The sequence below is a fragment of the Doryrhamphus excisus genome, chromosome 8, assembly GCF_030265055.1.
Source record: "Doryrhamphus excisus isolate RoL2022-K1 chromosome 8, RoL_Dexc_1.0, whole genome shotgun sequence".
NCBI classification, from domain to species: domain Eukaryota; kingdom Metazoa; phylum Chordata; class Actinopteri; order Syngnathiformes; family Syngnathidae; genus Doryrhamphus; species Doryrhamphus excisus.
The window spans coordinates 10,203,661-10,224,735 of record NC_080473.1 but is presented as its reverse complement, the minus strand read 5'-3'; the positions used below and the strand labels follow the sequence as shown (position 1 = coordinate 10,224,735).

General features: G+C 40.6%; 3 protein-coding genes across 11 annotated transcripts in view; 2 read left to right on the top strand and 1 right to left on the bottom strand.

The window, feature by feature from the left end:
* The first annotated feature begins 2,136 nt into the window (after positions 1-2,136).
* slc33a1 (solute carrier family 33 member 1) lies at positions 2,137-9,458 on the top strand. Of its 2 annotated transcripts, none has more exons than XM_058079746.1 (9): positions 2,137-2,235; positions 2,651-3,109; positions 3,190-3,343; positions 4,896-5,091; positions 5,159-5,358; positions 5,427-5,611; positions 5,685-5,802; positions 6,678-6,896; positions 6,963-9,458. In XM_058079746.1, the coding sequence occupies exons 2-9, from the start codon at positions 2,694-2,696 to the stop codon at positions 7,134-7,136; spliced, it is 1,662 nt and encodes a 553-aa protein (XP_057935729.1). In that variant the 5' UTR covers positions 2,137-2,235; positions 2,651-2,693; the 3' UTR covers positions 7,137-9,458. The 2 variants fall into 2 exon arrangements, with proteins under 2 accessions (XP_057935729.1, XP_057935730.1); XM_058079747.1 differs by having other exon boundaries at positions 2,222-2,371.
* On the bottom strand, positions 9,144-19,356 carry rps6kb1b (ribosomal protein S6 kinase b, polypeptide 1b). Of its 6 annotated transcripts, none has more exons than XM_058079751.1 (15): positions 19,095-19,356; positions 16,923-16,966; positions 16,725-16,845; positions 16,586-16,654; positions 15,118-15,265; positions 14,638-14,695; positions 14,454-14,554; positions 13,203-13,293; positions 13,022-13,112; positions 12,829-12,936; positions 12,694-12,756; positions 11,971-12,048; positions 11,102-11,209; positions 10,912-11,024; positions 9,144-10,077 (listed from the first exon to the last, which is right to left on the bottom strand). In XM_058079751.1, the coding sequence occupies exons 2-15, from the start codon at positions 16,946-16,948 to the stop codon at positions 9,822-9,824; spliced, it is 1,431 nt and encodes a 476-aa protein (XP_057935734.1). In that variant the 5' UTR covers positions 16,949-16,966; positions 19,095-19,356; the 3' UTR covers positions 9,144-9,821. The 6 variants fall into 6 exon arrangements, with proteins under 6 accessions (XP_057935734.1, XP_057935736.1, XP_057935732.1 ...); XM_058079753.1 differs by having other exon boundaries at positions 19,156-19,356; XM_058079749.1 differs by lacking the exon at positions 19,095-19,356 and adding an exon at positions 17,843-19,088.
* The window catches only part of tubd1 (tubulin, delta 1), a 6,646-nt gene continuing 3,735 nt past the window's right edge, over positions 18,165-21,075 (top strand). For 2 of the 3 annotated variants that reach the window (XM_058079756.1, XM_058079757.1), the window contains exons 1-7: positions 18,165-18,533; positions 18,618-18,765; positions 18,832-19,048; positions 19,114-19,345; positions 20,190-20,354; positions 20,534-20,662; positions 20,742-20,925. In XM_058079756.1, coding sequence (XP_057935739.1) covers positions 18,383-18,533; positions 18,618-18,765; positions 18,832-19,048; positions 19,114-19,345; positions 20,190-20,354; positions 20,534-20,662; positions 20,742-20,925 — 1,226 coding nt within the window. In that variant the 5' untranslated portion in view covers positions 18,165-18,382. The remainder of the gene's footprint in view (positions 18,534-18,617; positions 18,766-18,831; positions 19,049-19,113; positions 19,346-20,189; positions 20,355-20,533; positions 20,663-20,741; positions 20,926-21,075) is intronic. The other variant, XM_058079755.1, reaches the window with a different exon arrangement.

The following is a 21,075-nucleotide window of genomic DNA, read 5'->3' as shown; positions in this document are numbered from 1 at the left end:
ACATATCACAATATTGACAGTTACTATGGTACCGCTGATGTCGTTGTATGGTCATATCAACTCGTACTTTGGTACGTGACAAAAAAAAATAAAAAATAAAAAATAAAAAATGAATTAGGAAAGCAGGAAGTGAACAAATGTAACAGTTACTGATTGTAAAAGTACCAAATGGGGGGTAGGATTTAATAAGCTTTGCTTCTTCCTACTCCTTTTGGACATGTGGAACTGTGAACTGATTATGGGATGCACTCAATTGTAATCTGATGCATGTTCAAATGAAATAAAACCATTACCATACTGTATGTCAAAATATACCTTGCTTTACACAAGAATAAATATACCAAATATAATGTTTAACAAACTGGGGTGGGTAAAAGTGTGTGACACAAATAATGTACAGTTTTAACACCCATACTGTGCAAACAACACCTCCAAGCGCCATCTCTTTTCAGAATGAGACAACATGTATGTGCAATGTGCTCATGTACTTTAACACATTGCAGACAAATTGCACACAAGTTATGTAAAAAAAGAAATAATAAAAAATACCTATGTATATGTTTTAATCGAGTCCTCAGACTTCCCGAGCCATAACTAATCATATGCTCTTTGTGAAATTAAGAGTTAAATAGGAATTTCACACATTCCAGCACATGACAAGAGTTAAAATGCACAGTGACTAATTTAAAAGAGAACTGCAGAGTCATATAATTTTACAAATAAAATGTATTATAAAGAGATTGTTTATGTTGGGCAGTTGCAAGATATTTCAAGACCTCTATCATGAGGTTGAGGATCACAAATGCCGAAACGCATAATATCAGCACCATCCCATGGAAAATGACATAAACAGCATCACAACATGAATAAAATGTATACTATTAACGAGCCTGCTCATAGTTGAACTCTTATATAATACTAATCATGATTTAGCAGCATGTTTGGTTGTCGAGGCGTCGCATTAGGATGTCATTTATTGGTGAAATAAAATCACAATAAAGACGCTGGTCTCACATGCTTACAATTGAGCTGCTCTTCAAAATCACATGCTGATGTTCAAATTTGCCTGCGACCTGTCACATGCCATCTGCGGCGATAAGCAGCTTCACATGCGCTCATAGCAACCACAAGGCACAGTGTGCTGTTATTCATTACCTCAGATTCAACCACGTCTTAATGCTTGTATTGTGACGGCCTTATCAAGAAGAACATCTCTGCTCAAGAAAACACTGAGGATGATTTTCAGATATGAAGTTATGAAACTCATTCTTCTAATTAAAGTGCTTTTTATTTGCTATTTCTTTGTGCAACGTGCATTTTTTATGTGCACAGCACGGAGGTCACAGGTCGATTTGAATCATAAGATTTTGCTCAATATAAGCACAATTTTTGTTATGAATTCAGTGTTGTTTCATTCGTTGAACAACTTATATGGTGTATTTACATAATGTATACAATATGAAACACAAGTGGATGATGCCATGTGGGATACATTGTGGCATTCTACAATTTTTAAAAATTTTACAATCAGTAACTGTTACATTTGTTCACTTCCTGCTTTCCATAATACTTGTTATATTTGTTTTTTTTTGTTTGAATTTTGAATTTTTTATGTGTTTGTCCCGTACCGAAGTACGAGGTGATATGACCATACAATGACATTATGTGTACCATTGTAACTGTCCATATAGTGATATATATATATATATAGCACATCATGACTGGTTCAAGACAATAAGTTGGAATATTACAAGAAAATTCTCAAATCTAAGAGGAGGTCATAGCATGAGAAAGAAGTTGGACTGGTCGCCAACTATAAATACATTCACATGTACGTCTGTCTGTTGAGGCAAGATAATGGGATATAGTTGTATATTATTTTATTGTTCTTTTAAACAATCTTTCATAGTTTAATCAATTCAATCGTACACTATTGTACTTGAAGAGAAATTAGATGCATTGAATGAATGAAAAGTTTTTTTAATAACACAAAAAATAATATGTATCCATCAAGAAATTCATAAATTTCTGATTTTATTTTATTTTTATTATTTTATTTTATCTTACATTTTAAAATATACGACACTCACGTTTTCTTCTAAGCGGAACAGAAAATTCAACCGACTTTTGACACGTCATCTTTAGTCGCCCGGACACATTTTAATGTTACACAGCAAACGCTTCCTGCTTCTCCGGTGTTGATTTCTCTCGGATGTGAGCTGTTCAACTTATACGGTAGACTTCTGCTTCTAAGTGTATCTTGTTTGTTTTGCCTTAAAATTCACGCTCAATAAATTCCACAATAATTGAACGTTGGTTAATTCAATAAAAAATGTAAATAAAATGCGGCTTATTCCGTCATCACAATCAGGTATGCATGCTTTCACATTATTTCAGTTTATGGTTGTTATTCTTTAATTCTCAATGAATGTGCTTCGTCTTTGTTTTCACCTCTACTAACTGAGCTTTCTAACTGATAATATTTCTGTGTTTATTTTGCTTGTGTGGCGTCGATTGGACCACCAGTATGTAAACAGAAGTGAGAGGATGGCTTGATAGTTTCACTTTTGCCAGCATAGCCAGACAATACAAACTAGTAATTATACTGGTTTGTATGAGTCAGTAGTTAATTTGAATGTTTTTTTTGTAGAATTCCAAGGGGCCCGGCACCCTTTGACATCCACTGTTCCATCATGGAGCACTATGATTTGATGTCACACAAAAATGGCCGCCAAAGAAAACAAACAGGTGGCTCCCTCCATCCACAAACCATGAACGACAATGCCAAAGCAGAGATGAGCATCTCTGAGACAGAACTAGAGGGGGAAATTGACAGCCTCATCGCGGGGTCGGACTTTGAGGACAGAAGGCACCCCAGGATCCATGATGGGATTCGGGCCGAGCTGGGGAACGTGTGCCTTCTTCTTTTCCTCTACGTTCTACAAGGGATTCCTCTTGGACTGGCTGGCAGTATTCCGTTGATTCTACAGAGTAAGAACGTCAGCTACAAGGACCAAGCCATCTATAGCTTTGTTTTTTGGCCTTTTAGTCTCAAGCTGGTGTGGGCACCACTAGTGGACGCACTTTACTTCAGCAGGTTTGGTAGAAGGTAAAAGGAATACTTTATGGATGTTTATCATGTCGGGACATCATTCAATTTTTAAAAAAATACATTTTATGTCTCTCCAGGAAGTCCTGGCTGGTCCCCACACAGTATCTGTTGGGCATCTTTATGCTTTACCTGTCTTTAAGAGTTGACTCAATGCTGCAGGGTGAAGGAGGCCCTAACGTGGTTGCAGTTACTTCACTTTTCTTCATGCTGGCATTTCTTGCAGCTACACAGGTTAGCATTCATGGTACATTTTCACACCTTAACGATTGACACTGAAAAGAAAACTCAAATAATTATAGTAGTCAGAATTCCAGGAAAAAATGTCACATTTGTAGTGGCTATTTGTCCTTAAAAAATAAACTTAACTTAAACTATAATATGTTTTACGCAGGTAAAAGAGTCATTGTCCATACAACCTTGTTCCGTTTCTTCATATTTCAAGCAAACAAACTAAAAGGGAACAAAGGCAGAGGCCTGTTGCCTCTTTTGCTCTGGTACAAAAACCCACAAAAAAAACACTAATTAACCCCAACAAAATATGATTAATAAACAAATAAATAACTAACAAGAAAATATTATCAAGTAATCCAAACAAAACAACAAAAAATAAATCAATATATTAGAAACTTAGGAACACACTACTAAATAGATCCTACAACATTGTTTCAAGAATGCACAAAAATATATAATTTCTACAAGAACAAATTAATAATACCTCACAGCTAGGACACCAGGGTTCAATTCCACCCTCGGCCATCTCTGTGTGGAGTTTGCATGTTCTCCCCGTGCATGCGTGGGTTTTCTCCGAGTACTCCGGTTTCCTCCCACATTCCAAAAACATGCTAGGTTAATTAGCGACTCCAAATTGTCCATAGGTATGAATGTGAGTGTGAATGGTTGTTTGTCTATATGTGCCCTGTGATTGGCTAGCCACCAGTCCAGGGTGTACCCCGCCTCTCGCCCGAAGACAGCTCCAACACCCCCCGCGACCCTCGTGAGGAAAAGCGGTAGAAAATGAATGAATAAACCCCAACAAAATATGATTAATAAACAAATAACTAACAGGAAAATATTATCAAGTAATCCAAACCAAACAACAACAACAAAAAATAAATCAACAGATTTTAGAAACCTAGGAACACACTACTAAATAGCTAATACACATTTTTTTCAAGAATAAGTGAGAGTAAAAAGTGAGTCTTACACAAAAATATGAGAACAAATAACAAATTATGAATTAAGAACAATTAATAATACAGTAATCCCTTGTTGTGATATACTGTGGTAAGTGAATTTCCGCGAAGTAAGATTCCTTGTGTATAAATGAAATATTTTCTATTTCATTATTAGAGCCGGGCAGCACGACGGTCGAGTGGTTAGCGCACAAACCTCACAGCTAGAAGACCAGAGTTCAATTCCACTCTCGGCCATCTCTGTGTGGAGTTTGCATGTTCTCCCCGTGCATGCGTGGGTTTTCTCCGGGTACTCCGGTTTCCTCCCACATTCCAAAAACATGCTAGGTTAATTGGCGACTCCAAATTGTCCATAGGTATGAATGTGAGTGTGAATGGTTGTTTGTCTATATGTGCCCTGTGATTGGCTGGCCACCGGTCCCCGCCTCTCGTCCCGAAGACAGCTGGGATTGGCTCCAGCACCCCCGTGACCCTAGTGAGGATAAGCAGTAAAAAATGAGTGAATTATTAGAGCCTTCTAGACATGAAATAGCACCCTTGTCGTCACCTTTACAAGAGGGAAAAAAAAGTATTGACTTGTTTTTTGTCAGGACATAGCAGTGGATGGCTGGGCCCTCACTATGCTCTCCAAAGAGAACGTAGGCTATGCTTCTACATGCAACTCAGTGGGCCAGACAGCTGGTTATTTCCTGGGTAATGTCCTCTTCTTGGCTCTGGAGTCTGCTGACTTCTGCAACAAATACCTGAGAATCGAGCCTAAGGAGACCGGCATTGTCACCTTGTCAGGTATCTCATATACAACAACTCTGCCTGTCTTGAATGTGTTGTTGAGTGTTAATTTTTTTCTTTGCAGACTTCTTGTTTTTTTGGGGAATGATCTTCCTTATTTCTACCACATTGGTAGCCCTCCTTAAAAGTGAAAACGCGCATTCCAAAGGCAAGAGGAAAGCTCACGAGGAGACGGAGGGTGTTTTTGAAACCTACAAGTTGCTGTTCACGATCATCAAGATGCCTGCAGTTTTCACCTTCTGTGTGCTGCTTCTCACTGCCAAAGTACATCAAGTCATCAATAACTTCTCAGTGTATTTTCCACTTGACCACATGTCTGCTGCTTGTTTCAGATCGGCTTCTCTGCAGCAGACACGGTGACAGGTCTGAAGCTGGTGGAGGCCGGCGTTCCGAAGGCTCAGTTAGCATTGCTGGCGGTGCCGATGGTGCCTCTACAGATCCTTTTACCGGTGGTGATCAGTAAATACACAGCAGGGCCCAGACCGCTGGATATCTTCTACAAGGCCTTCCCTTTCAGGTTTCAACAAGTACACACCAGTACACCACCTTGTGTGTGTTTCAGGGTTGTCAAGAATTGAATGTTTTTGCAGGTTGATCATTGGCCTGGTGTTTGCTGTGCTTGTTTGGTGGACCCCGAGTGTGAGACAAGAGGAAGGATTTCCTGTTTACTACTACGGGGTTGTGCTGCTTGGCTACGCATTGCATCAGGTGAGCTTACTAACATTCGCTTCGATGGAAATCACCAAATTCTTTGTGTTGCGTGCAAGGAAAGTGTTCATTATTCATTCATTCATTTTCTACCGCTTTTACTCACGAGGGTCGCGGGGATATCCCAGCTGTCTTTGGGCGAGAGGTGGGGTACACCCTGGACTGGTCGCCAGCCAATCACAGTGCACATATAGACAAACAACCATTCACACTCACATTCATACCTATGGACAATTTGGAGTCGCTAATTAACCTAGCATGTTTTTGGAATGTGGGAGGAAACTGGAGTACCCGGAGAAAACCCACGCATGCACGGGGAGAACATGCAAACTCCACACAGAGATGGCCGAGGGTGGAATTGAACCCTGGTCTCCTCGCTGTGAGGTTTGTGCGCTAACCACTCGACCGCCGTGCAGCCCGGCTCTAATAATGAAATAGAAAATATTTCATTTATACACAAGGAATCTTACTTAGCGGAAATTCACTTACCACAGTATATCACAACAAGGGATTACTGTATTATTCATTTGTTCTTAATTAATAATTTTTAATTTGAGATGCGGGGTACACCCTGGACTGGTGGCCAGCCAAACACAGGGCACATATAGACAAACAACCATTCACACTCACATTCATACCTATGGACAATTTGGAGTCGCTAATTAACCTAGCATGTTTTTGGAATGTGGGAGGAAACCGGAGTACCCGGAGAAAACCCACGCATGCACAGGGAGAACATGCCTGGTCTCCTAGCTGTGAGGTCTTCGCGCTAACCACTCGACCGCTGTGCTGCCTGTTCATTATTCATTTTGGATGAATTATTTCAAATTAAAATATCTATCCAGTTCAGTCTAATCATTTTGTGTGTTTCCCAGGTGACTTTGTACAGCATGTACGTGGCATGCATGGCTTTCCACGCCAAAGTGAGCGACCCACTCATCGGCGGCACTTACATGACACTGCTGAACACGGTCACTAACCTGGGAGGCAACTGGCCCTCCACTGTGGCTCTGTGGTTGGTCGATCCTCTCACCTGGAAGGAGTGCCGCGGCGCAGTCGGGCAACAAACGTGTGCTTCTCCCGAGGCAGTAGCGGTAAGCGTGGATGATGACGATCACGTACGGAGAAGATGCTAACTTTGTGGCTACTCCTCTCTCCAGCTGTGCATCAAAGAGGGCGGCGCGTGTACCACAACGTTGGACGGCTACTACGTGGAGTCGTTGGTGTGCGTGGTGATCGGGCTGGCCTGGTGGGTGTGGTTAGGGAAGAAAATGAGAAGGCTGCAGGAGCAGAGTCCTGCTGCTTGGAGGTGCAGAGTTCCACTCAGTGACTGAATCACTCACATCTTTTCCTGCATCGGCAGACATGGAATGCTGGACGTCAAACTCTTGTTTTTTTTACGGCCTTTTCTTTGCTGGCTGCAATAACCAAATCAGAGCACCATGTAATCTTTTATGTGAACAGATGAAAAATATACTGTAAAAACTATGCAACATGCCTAGACACTTATTTTTAGTCTGTATTAAATTATTGCTATTATGGACATCTGCAAAATATATGAGCTCCAATGCGTCATGCGTCTCTTGTATTGTACTAGTGTGGAAAAATATGTATTTTTTTTAATGCATTTAATTCAACTTAACATCATTAGGGTTCCAAAGGGGCCAGATAGTTCAGTAAAGAAGGTCAGTTGATCAACCAAAAATATTGTTAAACGTTTTCAGTAGGGGTGTGACGGGACACGAGATCTACAAGGACGAGATGAGATATTAACATTACTTTTAAGGATAGTACAACAAAAAAAGTATACAACAATATATAGCAATCTTCTAATTTACCTTGCATTGGGCCTCACAAGGCTACACTCTTCTGTACTCAGCCTCCACCTACCAAGACAAAGAGACTATATGACTGACAAAATGGCTCACTGTATTTATCTCATTGTAACAAATGCAGCAAGGTGCTGAAACCAGAGTGAACTTTCCTGCTGCCTGTTTGGATGTGGTAAAATTATGAAGTTTATTTTTATTTCTTGTGTGATTAATTAATTATTCTCCCAGGCTAAGGGCCCACAAGAGGTTTTTTCTGAATGAATCTTGTCACATTTTAATCTTGCAAGCTCTTGCAACACACCTAATATTTTGTATGAAATAAAAATTTAAGAAATCTACATTAAGATTTAATATAAAACACTAAATTAATTCTGTACCGCTTTTCCTCACGAGGGTCGCGGGGGCCTATCCCAGCTGTCTTCGGCCGAGAGGCGGGGTACACCCTGGACTGGTCGCCAGCCAATCACAGGGCACATATAGACAAACAACCATTCACACTCACATTCATACCTATGGACAATTTAGAGTCGCCAATTAACCTAGCATGTTTTTGGAATGTGGGAGGAAACCGGAGTACCTGGAGCATGCACGGGGAGAACATGCAAACCCCACACAGAGATGGCCGAGGGTGGAATTGAACCCTGGTCTCCTAGCTGTGAGGTCTGCGCGCTAACCACTAGACCGCCGTGCCGCACCTAACATTTTGTATGAAATAAAATTTTAAGAAATTAAAAGAAAAATTATATTAAGATTTTATATAAAACACTAAATTCAGCCAATTAAAAAAAACTAAGCTACTATTTTTTCCCACCATACATTTAAATTCCCAATCATAGCTCAACATGATACATTGTAAAGTTCCAGTTTAATCCTTTCTTCCCAATGTATTCCCAATTTCCAGCTTTGGCAACCCTAATATTGATGCTTTATTCCGATTTAAATGTACAAAGAGCCTGTTTGAGTACCAGTGTTGATTTATTTTGAGTAGGATTCCATTCATATGAAGTCATACTGTATGTGCCTTGTTTAGTGAGTGTGAAGACACGATTTAAAACTATTTCACTGCATTTTACATTCCTTTTTTTGCAGCTGTAGAAGTTGCCGCATTGCAGCTTTACACCCGTGGAACAATTGGCTCAGAAGTTACCAAAGTTTTAAGACTAGATGCTTTTTTTTTTGTAACACATTGTAACTGTAGTTCTCTGTTCTCTAGTTGCTGCTACGTGGTGCACTTAATTTTGTCTCAGTTGCTTCAATACCAATGACCCAATGAAAATATAAATGACCCAATATTATTATTATTATGAACACCCCTTCTATAAAGCCCATCAAGCTTAACACTACAGTGTCAGCATTTTAACATGTTTTAAAAGTCATTTCGTAAATGACAGGAAACGTTACGTTAACGTTAAATTGAGGTTCTCAATTATTATTACAAAAAAATATACGGTGGGATGTACAGTAAAGCTTGATGTTGTGACTTGAAATAAATCAAAGATGAAAAAAAAATACAAAAACAGTATTTTTTTGTTTTATTATAATTTTTTCCCCTTGTTAAGCAGGAATTTTAAAACAGCCCCATGTGTTTTTTTTCTTTCTTTTGAGCATTCAAACTCCAGATCAACTGGTCGCGCTGGGAGAAGAGACCGATGGTGTATTGATGATGTATTAATAATCCAATTCGAAGAGCGGATAAATGGATAAGCCTCCAAGCCGAAGTCATCTATAACACGGACTAAAGTCAACATGATGTATGTGTGATGTATTTCTGAGGCTCTCTGATTCTTAATCGATGCATAACGCAAAAGCTACAGTCAATACTTGATTGATCTGTTGTCTATAATATACCTAATTCATTGAACCAGGAGGCATCACTGAAACACTTGTACAGTAGATTGCATTAAATCTCTTTGCTGTTGCTCCTCAAAAAAAAAAGAAAAAAAAAAAAAAAAAACATCTCCAGTCTTCTTTGTGGTGGTGGTGGTGGTGGTGGGAGGTTAAAGGTCATACCTGAGGTGTTGGCGATGAAATGTTGTGGTAACACTGAATGAACTGCATCGGGCATCTGTAGTTTGTGGATGATTGACATTGTCTCTAAGCATCCATACCTTTATGATTCTTTAAAAAATATATCAACAAAAAAAAAAAAAAAAGAAAAGAAAGTCAGACACTTTTGAAGAAGCAGGGTCATAGGTTCATACGTAAATGATCGGGCCTTTTGGCCACAACGGGGTACGCTTGCTGCTTCATCTGAGCCAGGTTGACCCCGGCAGGCTGACGAATAGGGAGAGGGGCGGAAGCTTCTGAGTTGGTGGTCACGTCCATCTGCTCAGGTGTAGATAGTTCCATTGCCTGTTCCTGAGGAGACTGGAGGAGGCTCGGCCCTCCGCCGGGGAGGAGGGTGCTCCGGGGCCAGCAGTCCCCTCCTGAGAATTTGACCGGGCTGAAAGGATGAAACAATTCAACTCAACTTGTGACACGCTCACTTTCTTTCATTCATTCATTTATTTTCTACCGCTTTTCCTCACGAGGGTCGCGGGGGGTGCTGGAGCCTATCCCAGCTGTCTTCAGATGTGAGGCGGGGTACACCCTGGACTGGTTGCCAGCCAATCACACGGCACATATAGACAAACAACCATTCACACTCACATTCATACCTATGGACAATTTGGAGTGGCCAATTAACCTAGCATGTTTTTGGAATGTGGGAGGAAACCGGAGTACCCGGAGAAAACCCACGCAAGCATGGGGAGAACATGCAAACTCCACACAGAAATGGCCGAGGGTGGAATTGAACCGTGCTCTCCTCGCTGTGAGGTTAGGGTTATTGTGAGGTCACAATAGGGATGCAGATGAGGTTCTCATTGGGAGTGACCAGGATGGATAGGATCAGGAAGGAGTACATCAGAGGGACATTATATGTTAGAGGCCTTGAAGATAAAGTCAGAGAGGCCAGACTGAGATGGACAATTTGGAGTCGCCAATTAACCTAGCATGTTTTTGGAATGTGGGAGGAAACCGGAGTACCCAGAGAAAACCCACGCATGCACGGGGAGAACATGCAAACTCCACACAGAGATGGCCGACTGTGGAATTGAACCCTGGTCTCCTAGCTGTGAGGTCTGCGCGCTAACCACTAGACCGCCGTGCCGCCCACACTCACATTCATTCAACTTATTAGAAAATTATAAATAAGAAATATGATGAGCACCATGATGCCTTAATCATTCAAGCGAGTTGAATCTTCTCTATTTGCTCATCAGATAGCCTGACTTACCTTAGAGGGGTTCTTGGGCTACCGATGAATCGTCGAGGTGAACGGATTTTTGGCTCGAATGAGAACTTTTCTTTGATATTTTCCAGGACTGATGGCGCCACATAGGTGAACCCCTATACAAGTACACATGTAAGGACTATCACGAGGCACAGTGTGTGTACGATCAAGAATCTAATCAGCAGGAAGTTACCAGGAAAGCTTGATTGGCACTCTCGCTAAGCGTTGAGTCATCTGGGCTGTCGATCGGCGTCTGACTGGTGAATTTCGAGTCAAACTGACTCACGTCTTCCGCTGATTGCTGCAACAAAACACACATTGTCAGCTGAGAAAACGTATATACTACAAGACATAGTATTATTGTACATGCATCAGTATCCATAAAGTTAACCTACAGTTCTTAGACCTACTAATCCAAGAGTAAGTATAATTCATGAAGCATCTTAACCCTTGAAGTGCTGCTAAGGTAGATCTAGATCAGGGGTCTCAAACACGCGGCCTGGTTTGAGGCCCCCGCCTTGATATGAAAGTTTAATGTTAGTGCGGCCTGCGCAAGTTTGATATGGATGCTGTATGGTATCATGTACCCAGAAAAAATTATTACGTTTGATTAATGTTCATGTTAAAGGTTAAATAACTGTTAATAGTTATCCTCCCTATCCGTGTAGAAGTGTTAAGTTTTTGGCTATTTAAGTTTAAAGGAAATAACTTGAAGGCTACCGTTAGCATGTGTCTCAAGACCCTGCAGTTGTGCAATATGTTGTAAATAAAAAAAGTATAAATGTGACTATAGTCGTGTTTTGTCATGTCTACAATAATTTGTCTACCCACCAACTATATGTGGTTTAACTATATTTTTCTGTTTTTAATAAATGCGTTTTTTTTTTTTTGGAAAACCTGATGCAGCCCAGCCTTGCCCAGACCCTAGCTCCAGTGGCCCCCAATTGAGTTTGAGACCCCTGATCTAGATTAATACACTCCCAGGAACTTGTATTACAGTAGTTGTAGAAGGGTAATCAAAGTCTCACCGACCAAATGTCTACTTAAAAAAACTAAACTCACCAAGAAAGGTTTGAAGGGAGGCTCCACTTTACGAGCCAGTAAATCCTCCCAGTTGATGTGTCGGAAGAAGGGATGTGCCTATAAGACATAAAAGCAACTTAAAAAGAGTTGCACATACATACAACTCCCAGTGTCAGACAAGAACGCTAAATTCATCATACATTAACTTAATACCCATGTGATGTATATGCAAATATCCCATCATATCCTAATATGAGTGGGGAAAAACACATTTTAAAAGTTTTCCCATAAGGCATTGCATCTGAGCAACACATTCACACACTTGGTTGCTGCAATGACATCAGCTTCCCTATGGGCTTTGTGTTCTGGGTTTTCTGGTTCCCTCCAATGGACAGAAGCAGCACTGCAACGTCATTTACGATGCTCCTCAAAGAAAATAAATGCATTATGGGAACACTTTAAAATGGGGTTGGAGGTTTGTCATATTATACTCATATTGACACGTTTCTATATTTCTGAGTTATAACAATTGTGTGTGATGAATTTGTTGTTTGGGATTGAACCATGAGTCAGACTGTTATATTGAGTAATGACCCGTTGTATGGTTTGTTTCAGACAAGTTGAACATGTTCCATGAAGGAACATCATGTGGTTATGTTTGCTTAGGATTGCTTAATACAGTCGTGCAATATTACATGCTTCTGCAATTAGAGACAGTGACTTTGCAAAGTTGCGCCATTTCATTTTGGAGGAGCTGCTCACCTGCACCTCTGTGGCATCTCCCACACCCGCTCCCAACCGAGACGAGGCGTTTCTCTTCAGCAACTGGGCAACGTGTTTAAAAGCAGGTGAAAACAACAACATTGCTGATGATGTCACCACAAAAACAAGACATACGCGTTTAAGGAGGTCTCGAGCTTCTTGTGTGAGGTAGGGTGGGAGGCTGAGTTTGCACTTCAAGATCTTGTCGATGGTCTTTTTCCGGTTTTCACCTGTGAACGGCGGCTGCAGATGGAAAGGTTTAAGAAATTACTGCAGGTTTTGCTACTCCAATATTTGTAATGATAAAAAAATGCATAGTCACACTGACCGCCCCAGTGAGCATGTCGTACATTAGGGCGCCCAGACTCCACCAGTCCACTGCTCTGTTATGTCCGCTTCGCATTAAAATCTCTGGCGCCCTGCACGGCGATGAGAAGGCATGTCAAGGTGACGTATTCATGGACAGAATGAAAGTGCCGACGCGCTGAATGTGGATAAGGGTGACTTACATGTATTCAATGGTGCCGCAGAATGTGTGGGTGACTGTACCGTCGTGAATGGACTCTTTACACAGACCGAAATCTGTCAACTTGACATGACCTAGACGGGAAACATTTTCAGATGGTTATATTCCACATTGTGGTGTTGGCTTGATGATTGTATTCCATGAAATCTGCCTAGTGACAAGAAGCACAAAGCAGTCCTGTTGAACTATACTGTATGTTGCATTAAGTAGTTACAAATTTTGCAGTGGAACCTCGGTTTCCATCATTAATCTGTTTCTGAAATGACGTTAAGTTAACTGTAAAAATGTATCTTTTACTCTGTTTACTTGCTTTTATTCAACTCCATTTTATCTGTAAAGCGTCTGAGTATTTTGAGAAGCGCTATACAAATAAAATGTATTATTATTATTAATACTGTTAAAAAGGGTTGCACATACATACAACTCCCGGTGTCTGACAAGAACGCTAAATTCATCATACATCAACTTAATACCCATGTGATGTATATACAAATATCCCATCATATCCCAATATGAGTGGGGAAAAACACATTTTAAACGTTTTCCCATAAGGCATTGCATCTGAGCAACACATTCACACACTTGGGTGCTGCAATGACATCAGCTTCCCTATGGGCTTTGTGTTCTGGGTTTTCTGGTTCCCTCCAATGGACAGAAGCAGCACTGCAACGTCATTTACGATGCTCCTCCAATTAAGAAAATAAATGCATTATGGGAACACTTTAAAATGGGGTTGGAGGTTTGTCATATTATACTGTATCTTTTACTCTGTTTACTTGTTTTATTCTACTCCATTTTGTCTGTAAAGCGTCTGAGTATTTTGAAAAGTGCTATACAAATAAAATGTATTATTATTATGAATACTGTTTCTCACCTTCTGGCACTTCAAATTTTTTTGCAGACAAAATAAAAAAATAACAAAAAAAGCACACATTGATCTAACACTCAACTAGTCAAGTGTGCTTAAAATCCTTATCGGTGCACGGCGCAGTCCTAGATTGCGCTGCCATCTTGGAAATGTTGCTAGATCTGCCGACATTCCAACTAACCTTGACAACATTGTCTCAAAAGTGACTGGTGACAAATCTAGAGTTTTTCTAGCATTGTTGTCCGGTGTGCAGTTCGAAAACCGAGGTTCCACTGTAATATGTTATTGGTACTAGTACCCACAATAGAGATCTATATAATCTACCCGAGTGGTGGTTTCACATAAATAAACAGCATTCTCACACACCTTGGCTGTTCAGCATGATGTTCTCAGGCTTTAGGTCTCTGTAGATGATGCCCTTTTGGTGGAGGTGACCCAGCGCCATGGAAATCTCTGCTAGGTAGAAACTACAGGGAAGAACAAGACAATAACCTTGATCAGCATTTTTCACATTTAAAGCCTAACAACTGTTTTTTTTTTTTTAACTCACCAGGCTGTGTCTTCCATAAAAATGCCTTCCCTCTCCAACTGCATGAAGAGTTCTCCACCTGCACAGATGAACCCGTCAAGATTATAGACACTATAGACAACAGCATCAATTTCTGGAAGACCTAGAAAGCTTTCTGTGCTGGTTATTGTGTGCAGCTGCTCTATAGGAGTCCACAATTTAATATAAAGGGCCAAAAAATTAGCATAATAGGTCCTCTTTAATAATTGCTATTGAGACATTTTTAAAATATAGTGCATCATTTCAGTTATACAGTGCTAAGTTGCTGTTATACATATTACCACTTGTTATTAAAGGCAGTAGGCTTTGTTTTTTATGTTTTATATTAGAGATGGGAATGTAAAATTTGGATTTAAAAATGCCTCTCCAGTTATTAAATCATTTAATGATGGCAACAAACCACAGGTAATGTAAATATCATGTGTAGGTTCATGCTACGTGCGCGCGTATCTTGACACTGACCGCTGAGATACTCCAGGATGAGGTACAGCTTTCCGCCTGTCTGAAAGGCGTAGATGAGATCAACAATGAAAGGATGCTTCACCTCCTCCAGGATGTTCCTTTCTGCCTTGGTGTGGGCGGTGTCCTTGGCGTTACGTACAATCATTGCCTGACAAACACACATACATACATACAGTATATGCTGTACATAAATGAATACAAACAATAAAGAGTATAGCTGTTTTATAACCAAGTATTCATCACAGTTTTAAGAATTTCCTTCTGCTTCTGTTTGATAGAAATTGACATTTTTTTACATATATATATTATTAACATATAATATATGTATAATAACTTTAAAACAAAAAATATGATCAATCTAGAACTTCAAATAAGCCGCACACAAAATGCAAGTCATCACTGTTTACATAGAAAACTCTACAATACTGGTACAGTGAGCTGTCAAGGGATTAGTTCAAGCCCACATCTAACGTAACCACTAAACGTACTACTGTAAGTGTCACTCCTAGGAATGTGGAGATAGGTAGGAGACGACAGGAAAAACAGGTGTTTTTTGTTCCATTTCACGAACAGTCAAAGCTTTGTCGTACATAAACTCTGCATCTTCAGAAACGAGTTCAAATTGGGTCCTCAACAAGTCACTGGGGTTGTTTGGACCATTCTAGCGGAAGCAGTAAGATGAATCTCCTGAGGCAGGAGTGTATACAGTGCCAAGGCTGCAGTATCACACATGGCAAAGCACCAACAAGCTAACAAATCTGCTTGTCGAGCGAAAATGTCGAACTTTACTGTATTGGCTTCAAGGACACACAATACAGTGGAATGAATATAAAATGTACATAACATTTTAGAATAGGTTTCCTATTATACAAAACAGTCTTTTAATGAGACAGTAATGTGCTTGGGGGACTAGTTTGGGTGGAAGAATACACTATGTGGGGCTCACATGCAGCCACACTGGACTGTCGCAACAATCATTAAGGACAAAGATGGTTGTAACATATGGTAATGGTATTATTTTATTTCAACATGCATCAAATTACAATTGAGTACATCCCATAATCAGTTCACAGTTCCACATGTCCAAAAGGAGTAGGAAGAAGCAAAGCTTATTAAATCCTACCCCTCCATCTGGTACTTTTACAATCAGTAACCGTTACATTTGTTCACTTCCTGCTTTCCATAATACAGATCAAGGTTTTTTTTTTTTAATTTTGTAATTTTTTGTCCCGTGCCTAAGTACGATATAACCGCATGTTCTAAGGATCGACAATGTCTTTATTTCGTACCCTATTTTAAACCCCTGGTGGTGGTATTATATTGATATATTTGATATTTGTTTGGTTGAAAAAGTGTTTTGGAGCACAAGAGTGACAATACCTTTAACAACGCATCCAACAATGGCACATTTGTCTTAGGTTGCTAACCACTGGGGGTCAAGCATTAAAAAAAAGAAAAACAAACATACCTTTTTTAAGACTTTCATAGCAAATATTTTGCCCGAAGCAGCTCCTACTACTTTTCGAACTTGAAAAACCTGCACAAAAAGGAAGATTGTTTAAGAGCTTGTCAAAAAAACAATATCAAAAAGATTGTTTCACACATACCTTTCCATAGCCCCCTTTCCCCAAAACTCTTAGGAGTTCAAAACACTCCGGTCTAATGTTTTCCGTCCCCTGATTGACATTGTCTTCTGATATCTCAATCTTCTCACAACCTTCCATGTTGCTGCAAAGACACGTTCAATACCTAAATATACGTTATGGTCATAGAATCTCAAGTGAGAACTGATATTCAATACTTACAAGTCAAATCCACTGCACTGGTCCATGATGTCATTGATTTGTGCCTGGAAGAAAAAGCAGAAAACGATGCTGAAGTCAAATATGTAGAAACAGAGGGACTGCGGTAAAGCAGGTCCACAAAAATTACATAATGTTTTATGCACACTCTTTCAAAACTTCATGTATGGTTAGCATGTATTACAATAACTGAACATTGAAAAGTATTATAAACAATGCAAGGTAGTAAACCAAATGTACCAAATATTTACATGGTTGTCTCCATGCATGTTTCCAAAGAAGGTGTACAGCTACAACAGTTGCCTGACCATGTTATATGAACATGAAAAAACTAGAAAAAAAGTGCACACACAAATAAATGGACATTTTTGCAATTATATGTTTGGTACACTTTAAATAGCAGATCAAACAGTATGCAATAATCTAAAAATGCACATTTATGACAATCCTTCAACACTAATCAACTGCAAATTGCTGCATTTTTCCCAAAACTTTGACACAGTTTAGAACTCCACACAAGACTCAGCCTGTCACAGTCCTGCCAAAATTGCTCACTGTGACACATTTATCACTACTGCCTATTGGCCAAGTAAGGCTGTGCTTGCACAAGTACAACATGACAGCTATGGGATTTAAACGTGACCGCGTTGCACTTCTACTATGTTGTCGGGTACAATAAAAAAAAAACAAAAGTGGCAGTTCTGTATTGATTGCAGGTTAAAAGTGACCAGCGATGTTAGCTTGTGTTAACGCTCCCCCGTAAGCAGGCCTGGGAGCTCCAGCTGCCGGAGTAGGCCCGCGGTGGCTGGAAGGCTAAGCGGCTAGCCGCTAGCTAGCTTACTAGCTAGCTAACGCCTGTGCATAAAGAGTTGTTGCTGCTGTGACAAGTCTAGTAGCTCCGCTCAGAAGCTTAATTTAAGTACCTCGTCAGTCTCATCATCGGAAACATTTTCTTCCGGCTGGTCCAAATCAATGTCAAACACACCAGCCATGGCAGCGCTTCGCTCGGTTCGCTCTGTCACAGACCGCAAGAATTACAAGCGTCCCCCACCTCATGGACAAACACACACCGCCGCCATAACCGGCTACTACACTGAGCATGCGCAGAGCAGTACTCCTCGAAAGGGGCGGTAACCTGTTTTTTTTGGTCACAAAACAATAAAAAAAATATTTCTTAATTCTTGTACAATTTTTGTATTTTAGAGTCTGAGTTTGCTGTGAAAATTAAAACAACCAATAAACGAATTAATAAGTTAATTAAGATTAGACTTTAGGATTAGCATCTTGAGCCACACTCCTTCAGAAGGTGGCGGTGATGCACACTTGCTAACTACCAATTTAAAAGAAGAAGAAGAAGAAGTTGCTTCAAATGGTATTTCTGCGTGGATTATCCGATACTTAAGTTGTTACTCGGTAACTAAATGTAAGAGTAAGAAATAGTTCTTATACTTTACGTGGGACAAATGTCAGTGGTGGCGGTCCAGTTGGGTCAGTGCGGCAACCAGATCGGTTTGGAGCTGTTTGACATCCTTTACAATGACGCCCAGGGAGGAGAGAGGAAAACATATTGCACAGCTAGCTGTGAGCGCTTCTTCCATCAAACTAAACATGGAGGTACCGTAACACTGTCTTCTAATATATAATAATAATAATAATAATCAGAGCAAGCACTGTCACACATAGACGATCTCTGTGTAGACTTTCTTGCCAGGGCAGTGCTCATCGACATGGAGCCAAAAGTCATCAAACAGAACTTCAGCAAGTCTGCAAGATGCGGGAAGTGGAAATATGATGACGCTTCAAGCTTCAACCAGCGACAAGGATGTGGAAACAACTGGGCGAACGGGTGTGATTCCTGTAGAATAAATGCCATTCAATGCATATTATAAAGCTAAGACAGACATGTCTCCAGTTATTGTGTTCAAGGCCCTCGTCACAGAGAAATGGTGGAAAACCTTATGAGAAGAGAAGTGGAACGCTGTGACAGATTGAGCGGATTCATGCCTGTGATGAGTGTGGCGGGTGGGACTGGTTCCGGCGTGGGGACATATGTCACGCAGTGTCTACGAGATTTGTACCCCAAATCCTTCATCGTCAACCACCTTACTTGGCCGTACGGGAAGGGGGAGGTAAGGAATCTGGAAGTCATCCTCTAGAAGAAAATCCTTAATCTACCTGTTCTCCATCTTTTAAGGTGATCGTCCAGAACTACAACGCTATGCTAACACTGCATCACCTATACCAGCTCTCAGACGCCCTGCTGGTGCACGAGAACGACACCGTGCACAGGATCTGCAGTCAGCTTCTTCACCTCAAAGATATCTCGATATCCGATATCAATAAGGTCATCGCTCATCACCTGGGCGGCGTCCTGCAGCCTGCGCTTACTGCTGATTCCTATGGAGTCTACAGTAGGAATCCCCTGGGTAAGGAACACTGCATGACAAGAACTGGATGTATTGAAGATGATATCATATACATCATATAAAGGAATGAAAGACATGACAGACAAAGGCTTGATGCAACTTGAAGTAATAACAAAACCTCCACTTTAATAACATAGATTATTAATTAATTCATTCATTTTCTACCACTTATCCTCACGAGGGTCGCTGGGGTGCTGGAGCCTGTCCCAGCTGTCTTCAGGCGAGAGGCGGGGTACACCCTGGACTGGTCGCCAGCCAATCACAGGGCACATATAGACAAACAACTATTCACACTCACATTCAAATATGGGGTAATAACTATAAAAGCAATCTTCACTCGCTAAATGTACTGCAAAAAAGGTCAGTAAGGATAATTCATAATGCCGCCTACAGAGAACATACTAACTCATTTATTCATTCATTCATTTTCTACCGCTTTTTCCTCACGAGGGTCGCGGAGGGTGCTGGAGCCTATCCCAGCTGTCTTCAGGCGAGAGGCGGGGGGTACACCCTGGACTGGTCACCACCCAATCACAGGGCACATATAGACAAACAACCATTCACACTCGCATTCATACCTATGGACAATTTGGAGTCGCCAATTAACCTAGCATGTTTTTGGAATGTGGGAGGAAACCGGAGTACCCGGAGAAAACCCACGCATGCACGGCGAGAACATGCAAACTCCACACAGAGATGGCCGAGAGTGTATAACATAGATTATATCAAATTTATTTGCATTCTGCAGTTGAAAGTGATGCAGAAGTTATATAATATTGTATATAATAATAACTTTAAAATGACCGTCCCCTTGAGACATAACTTTTTCTTGCATCTCCTTCAGGTGAGTTTGTGAGCGCCCTCGTTTGCCACCCAGAGTACAAGCTTCTCAGCGTGAGCACCATCCCTCAGATGCACAGTTCCTCCATAGCATACAGCACCTTCAGATGGCCTGCTCTGCTCAAACACCTGCGCCAGATGCTCGTATCCAACACTAAAATGGAAGAAGGCAAGTGGAGTCAGCAGTAGGGGGGTCATGAGACGAGACGATAGATGGGATTGGGAGGGAAAAAAAGTGTTGACCTTTTAAGAAAAGAAGTGTTACTTTAACTTGTACCACAACTTGATACTATTGTAGCTATATGTGCTGTTATGTTATGTTGTTTGCTTGTGTGTGTGTGTGGTAAGGTATAAACTGGCATGTACGTCCACTGCCTGTGTCGGAGCGTACCCAAAGTCTTACTGGATCCCGTTTTAACACCTCCCTGGCTAATCTCCTCATCCTGAGAGGGAAAGACGTGTTCACCTCAGAGACAGGTTTCAACACACATTGCTTTAAAATAAAGTAAGAATACATTCTTTGTTTAAAGAATTAACGTGAATTAACTTCCACTAGGAGACTTTGGGGATGCGGCTCTTTACGCCTCATGGCTGCCACCGAAAGAGGCTTTCAGCGTGTGGAAATGTCCCGTGACATTTAATAAATATGAAAAAACGGCTACACTCGTCAGCAATAGTCAAGCTCTGTTGGAACCGTTGGATAACATGGTGAAAAAAGCCTGGGATATGTTTGCCGCCAGGTGAGTTGTTCATTTAAAGTTGTTTTTAAACATTTCTGCACAGTTCGAAAAACAAATTTGATTATGTTGAATTAATAGAGTTAAAATTTGCCATGTCTTATCGAAAAACATTGAAAATGCAATTTTTTATGTCATGTTTTTCACACTTTT

Coding starts and splice junctions, on each gene's coding strand:
- slc33a1 (XM_058079746.1), top strand. CDS start 2,694: ATGGAGCACTATGATTTGATGTCACACAAAAATGGCCGCCAAAGAAAA. Junction 3,110..3,189: donor TTCAGCAGGTTTGGTAGAAG/GTAAAAGGAATA, acceptor ATGTCTCTCCAG/GAAGTCCTGGCTGGTCCCCA. Junction 5,359..5,426: donor TGCTGCTTCTCACTGCCAAA/GTACATCAAGTC, acceptor TGCTTGTTTCAG/ATCGGCTTCTCTGCAGCAGA.
- rps6kb1b (XM_058079749.1), bottom strand. CDS start 17,911: ATGGCTGGTGTGTTTGACATTGATTTGGACCAGCCGGAAGAAAATGTT. Junction 15,266..16,585: donor CTATGAAAGTCTTAAAAAAG/GTATGTTTGTTT, acceptor TGTGTTTGTCAG/GCAATGATTGTACGTAACGC. Junction 14,696..15,117: donor CATCCTGGAGTATCTCAGCG/GTCAGTGTCAAG, acceptor TCATCTGTGCAG/GTGGAGAACTCTTCATGCAG.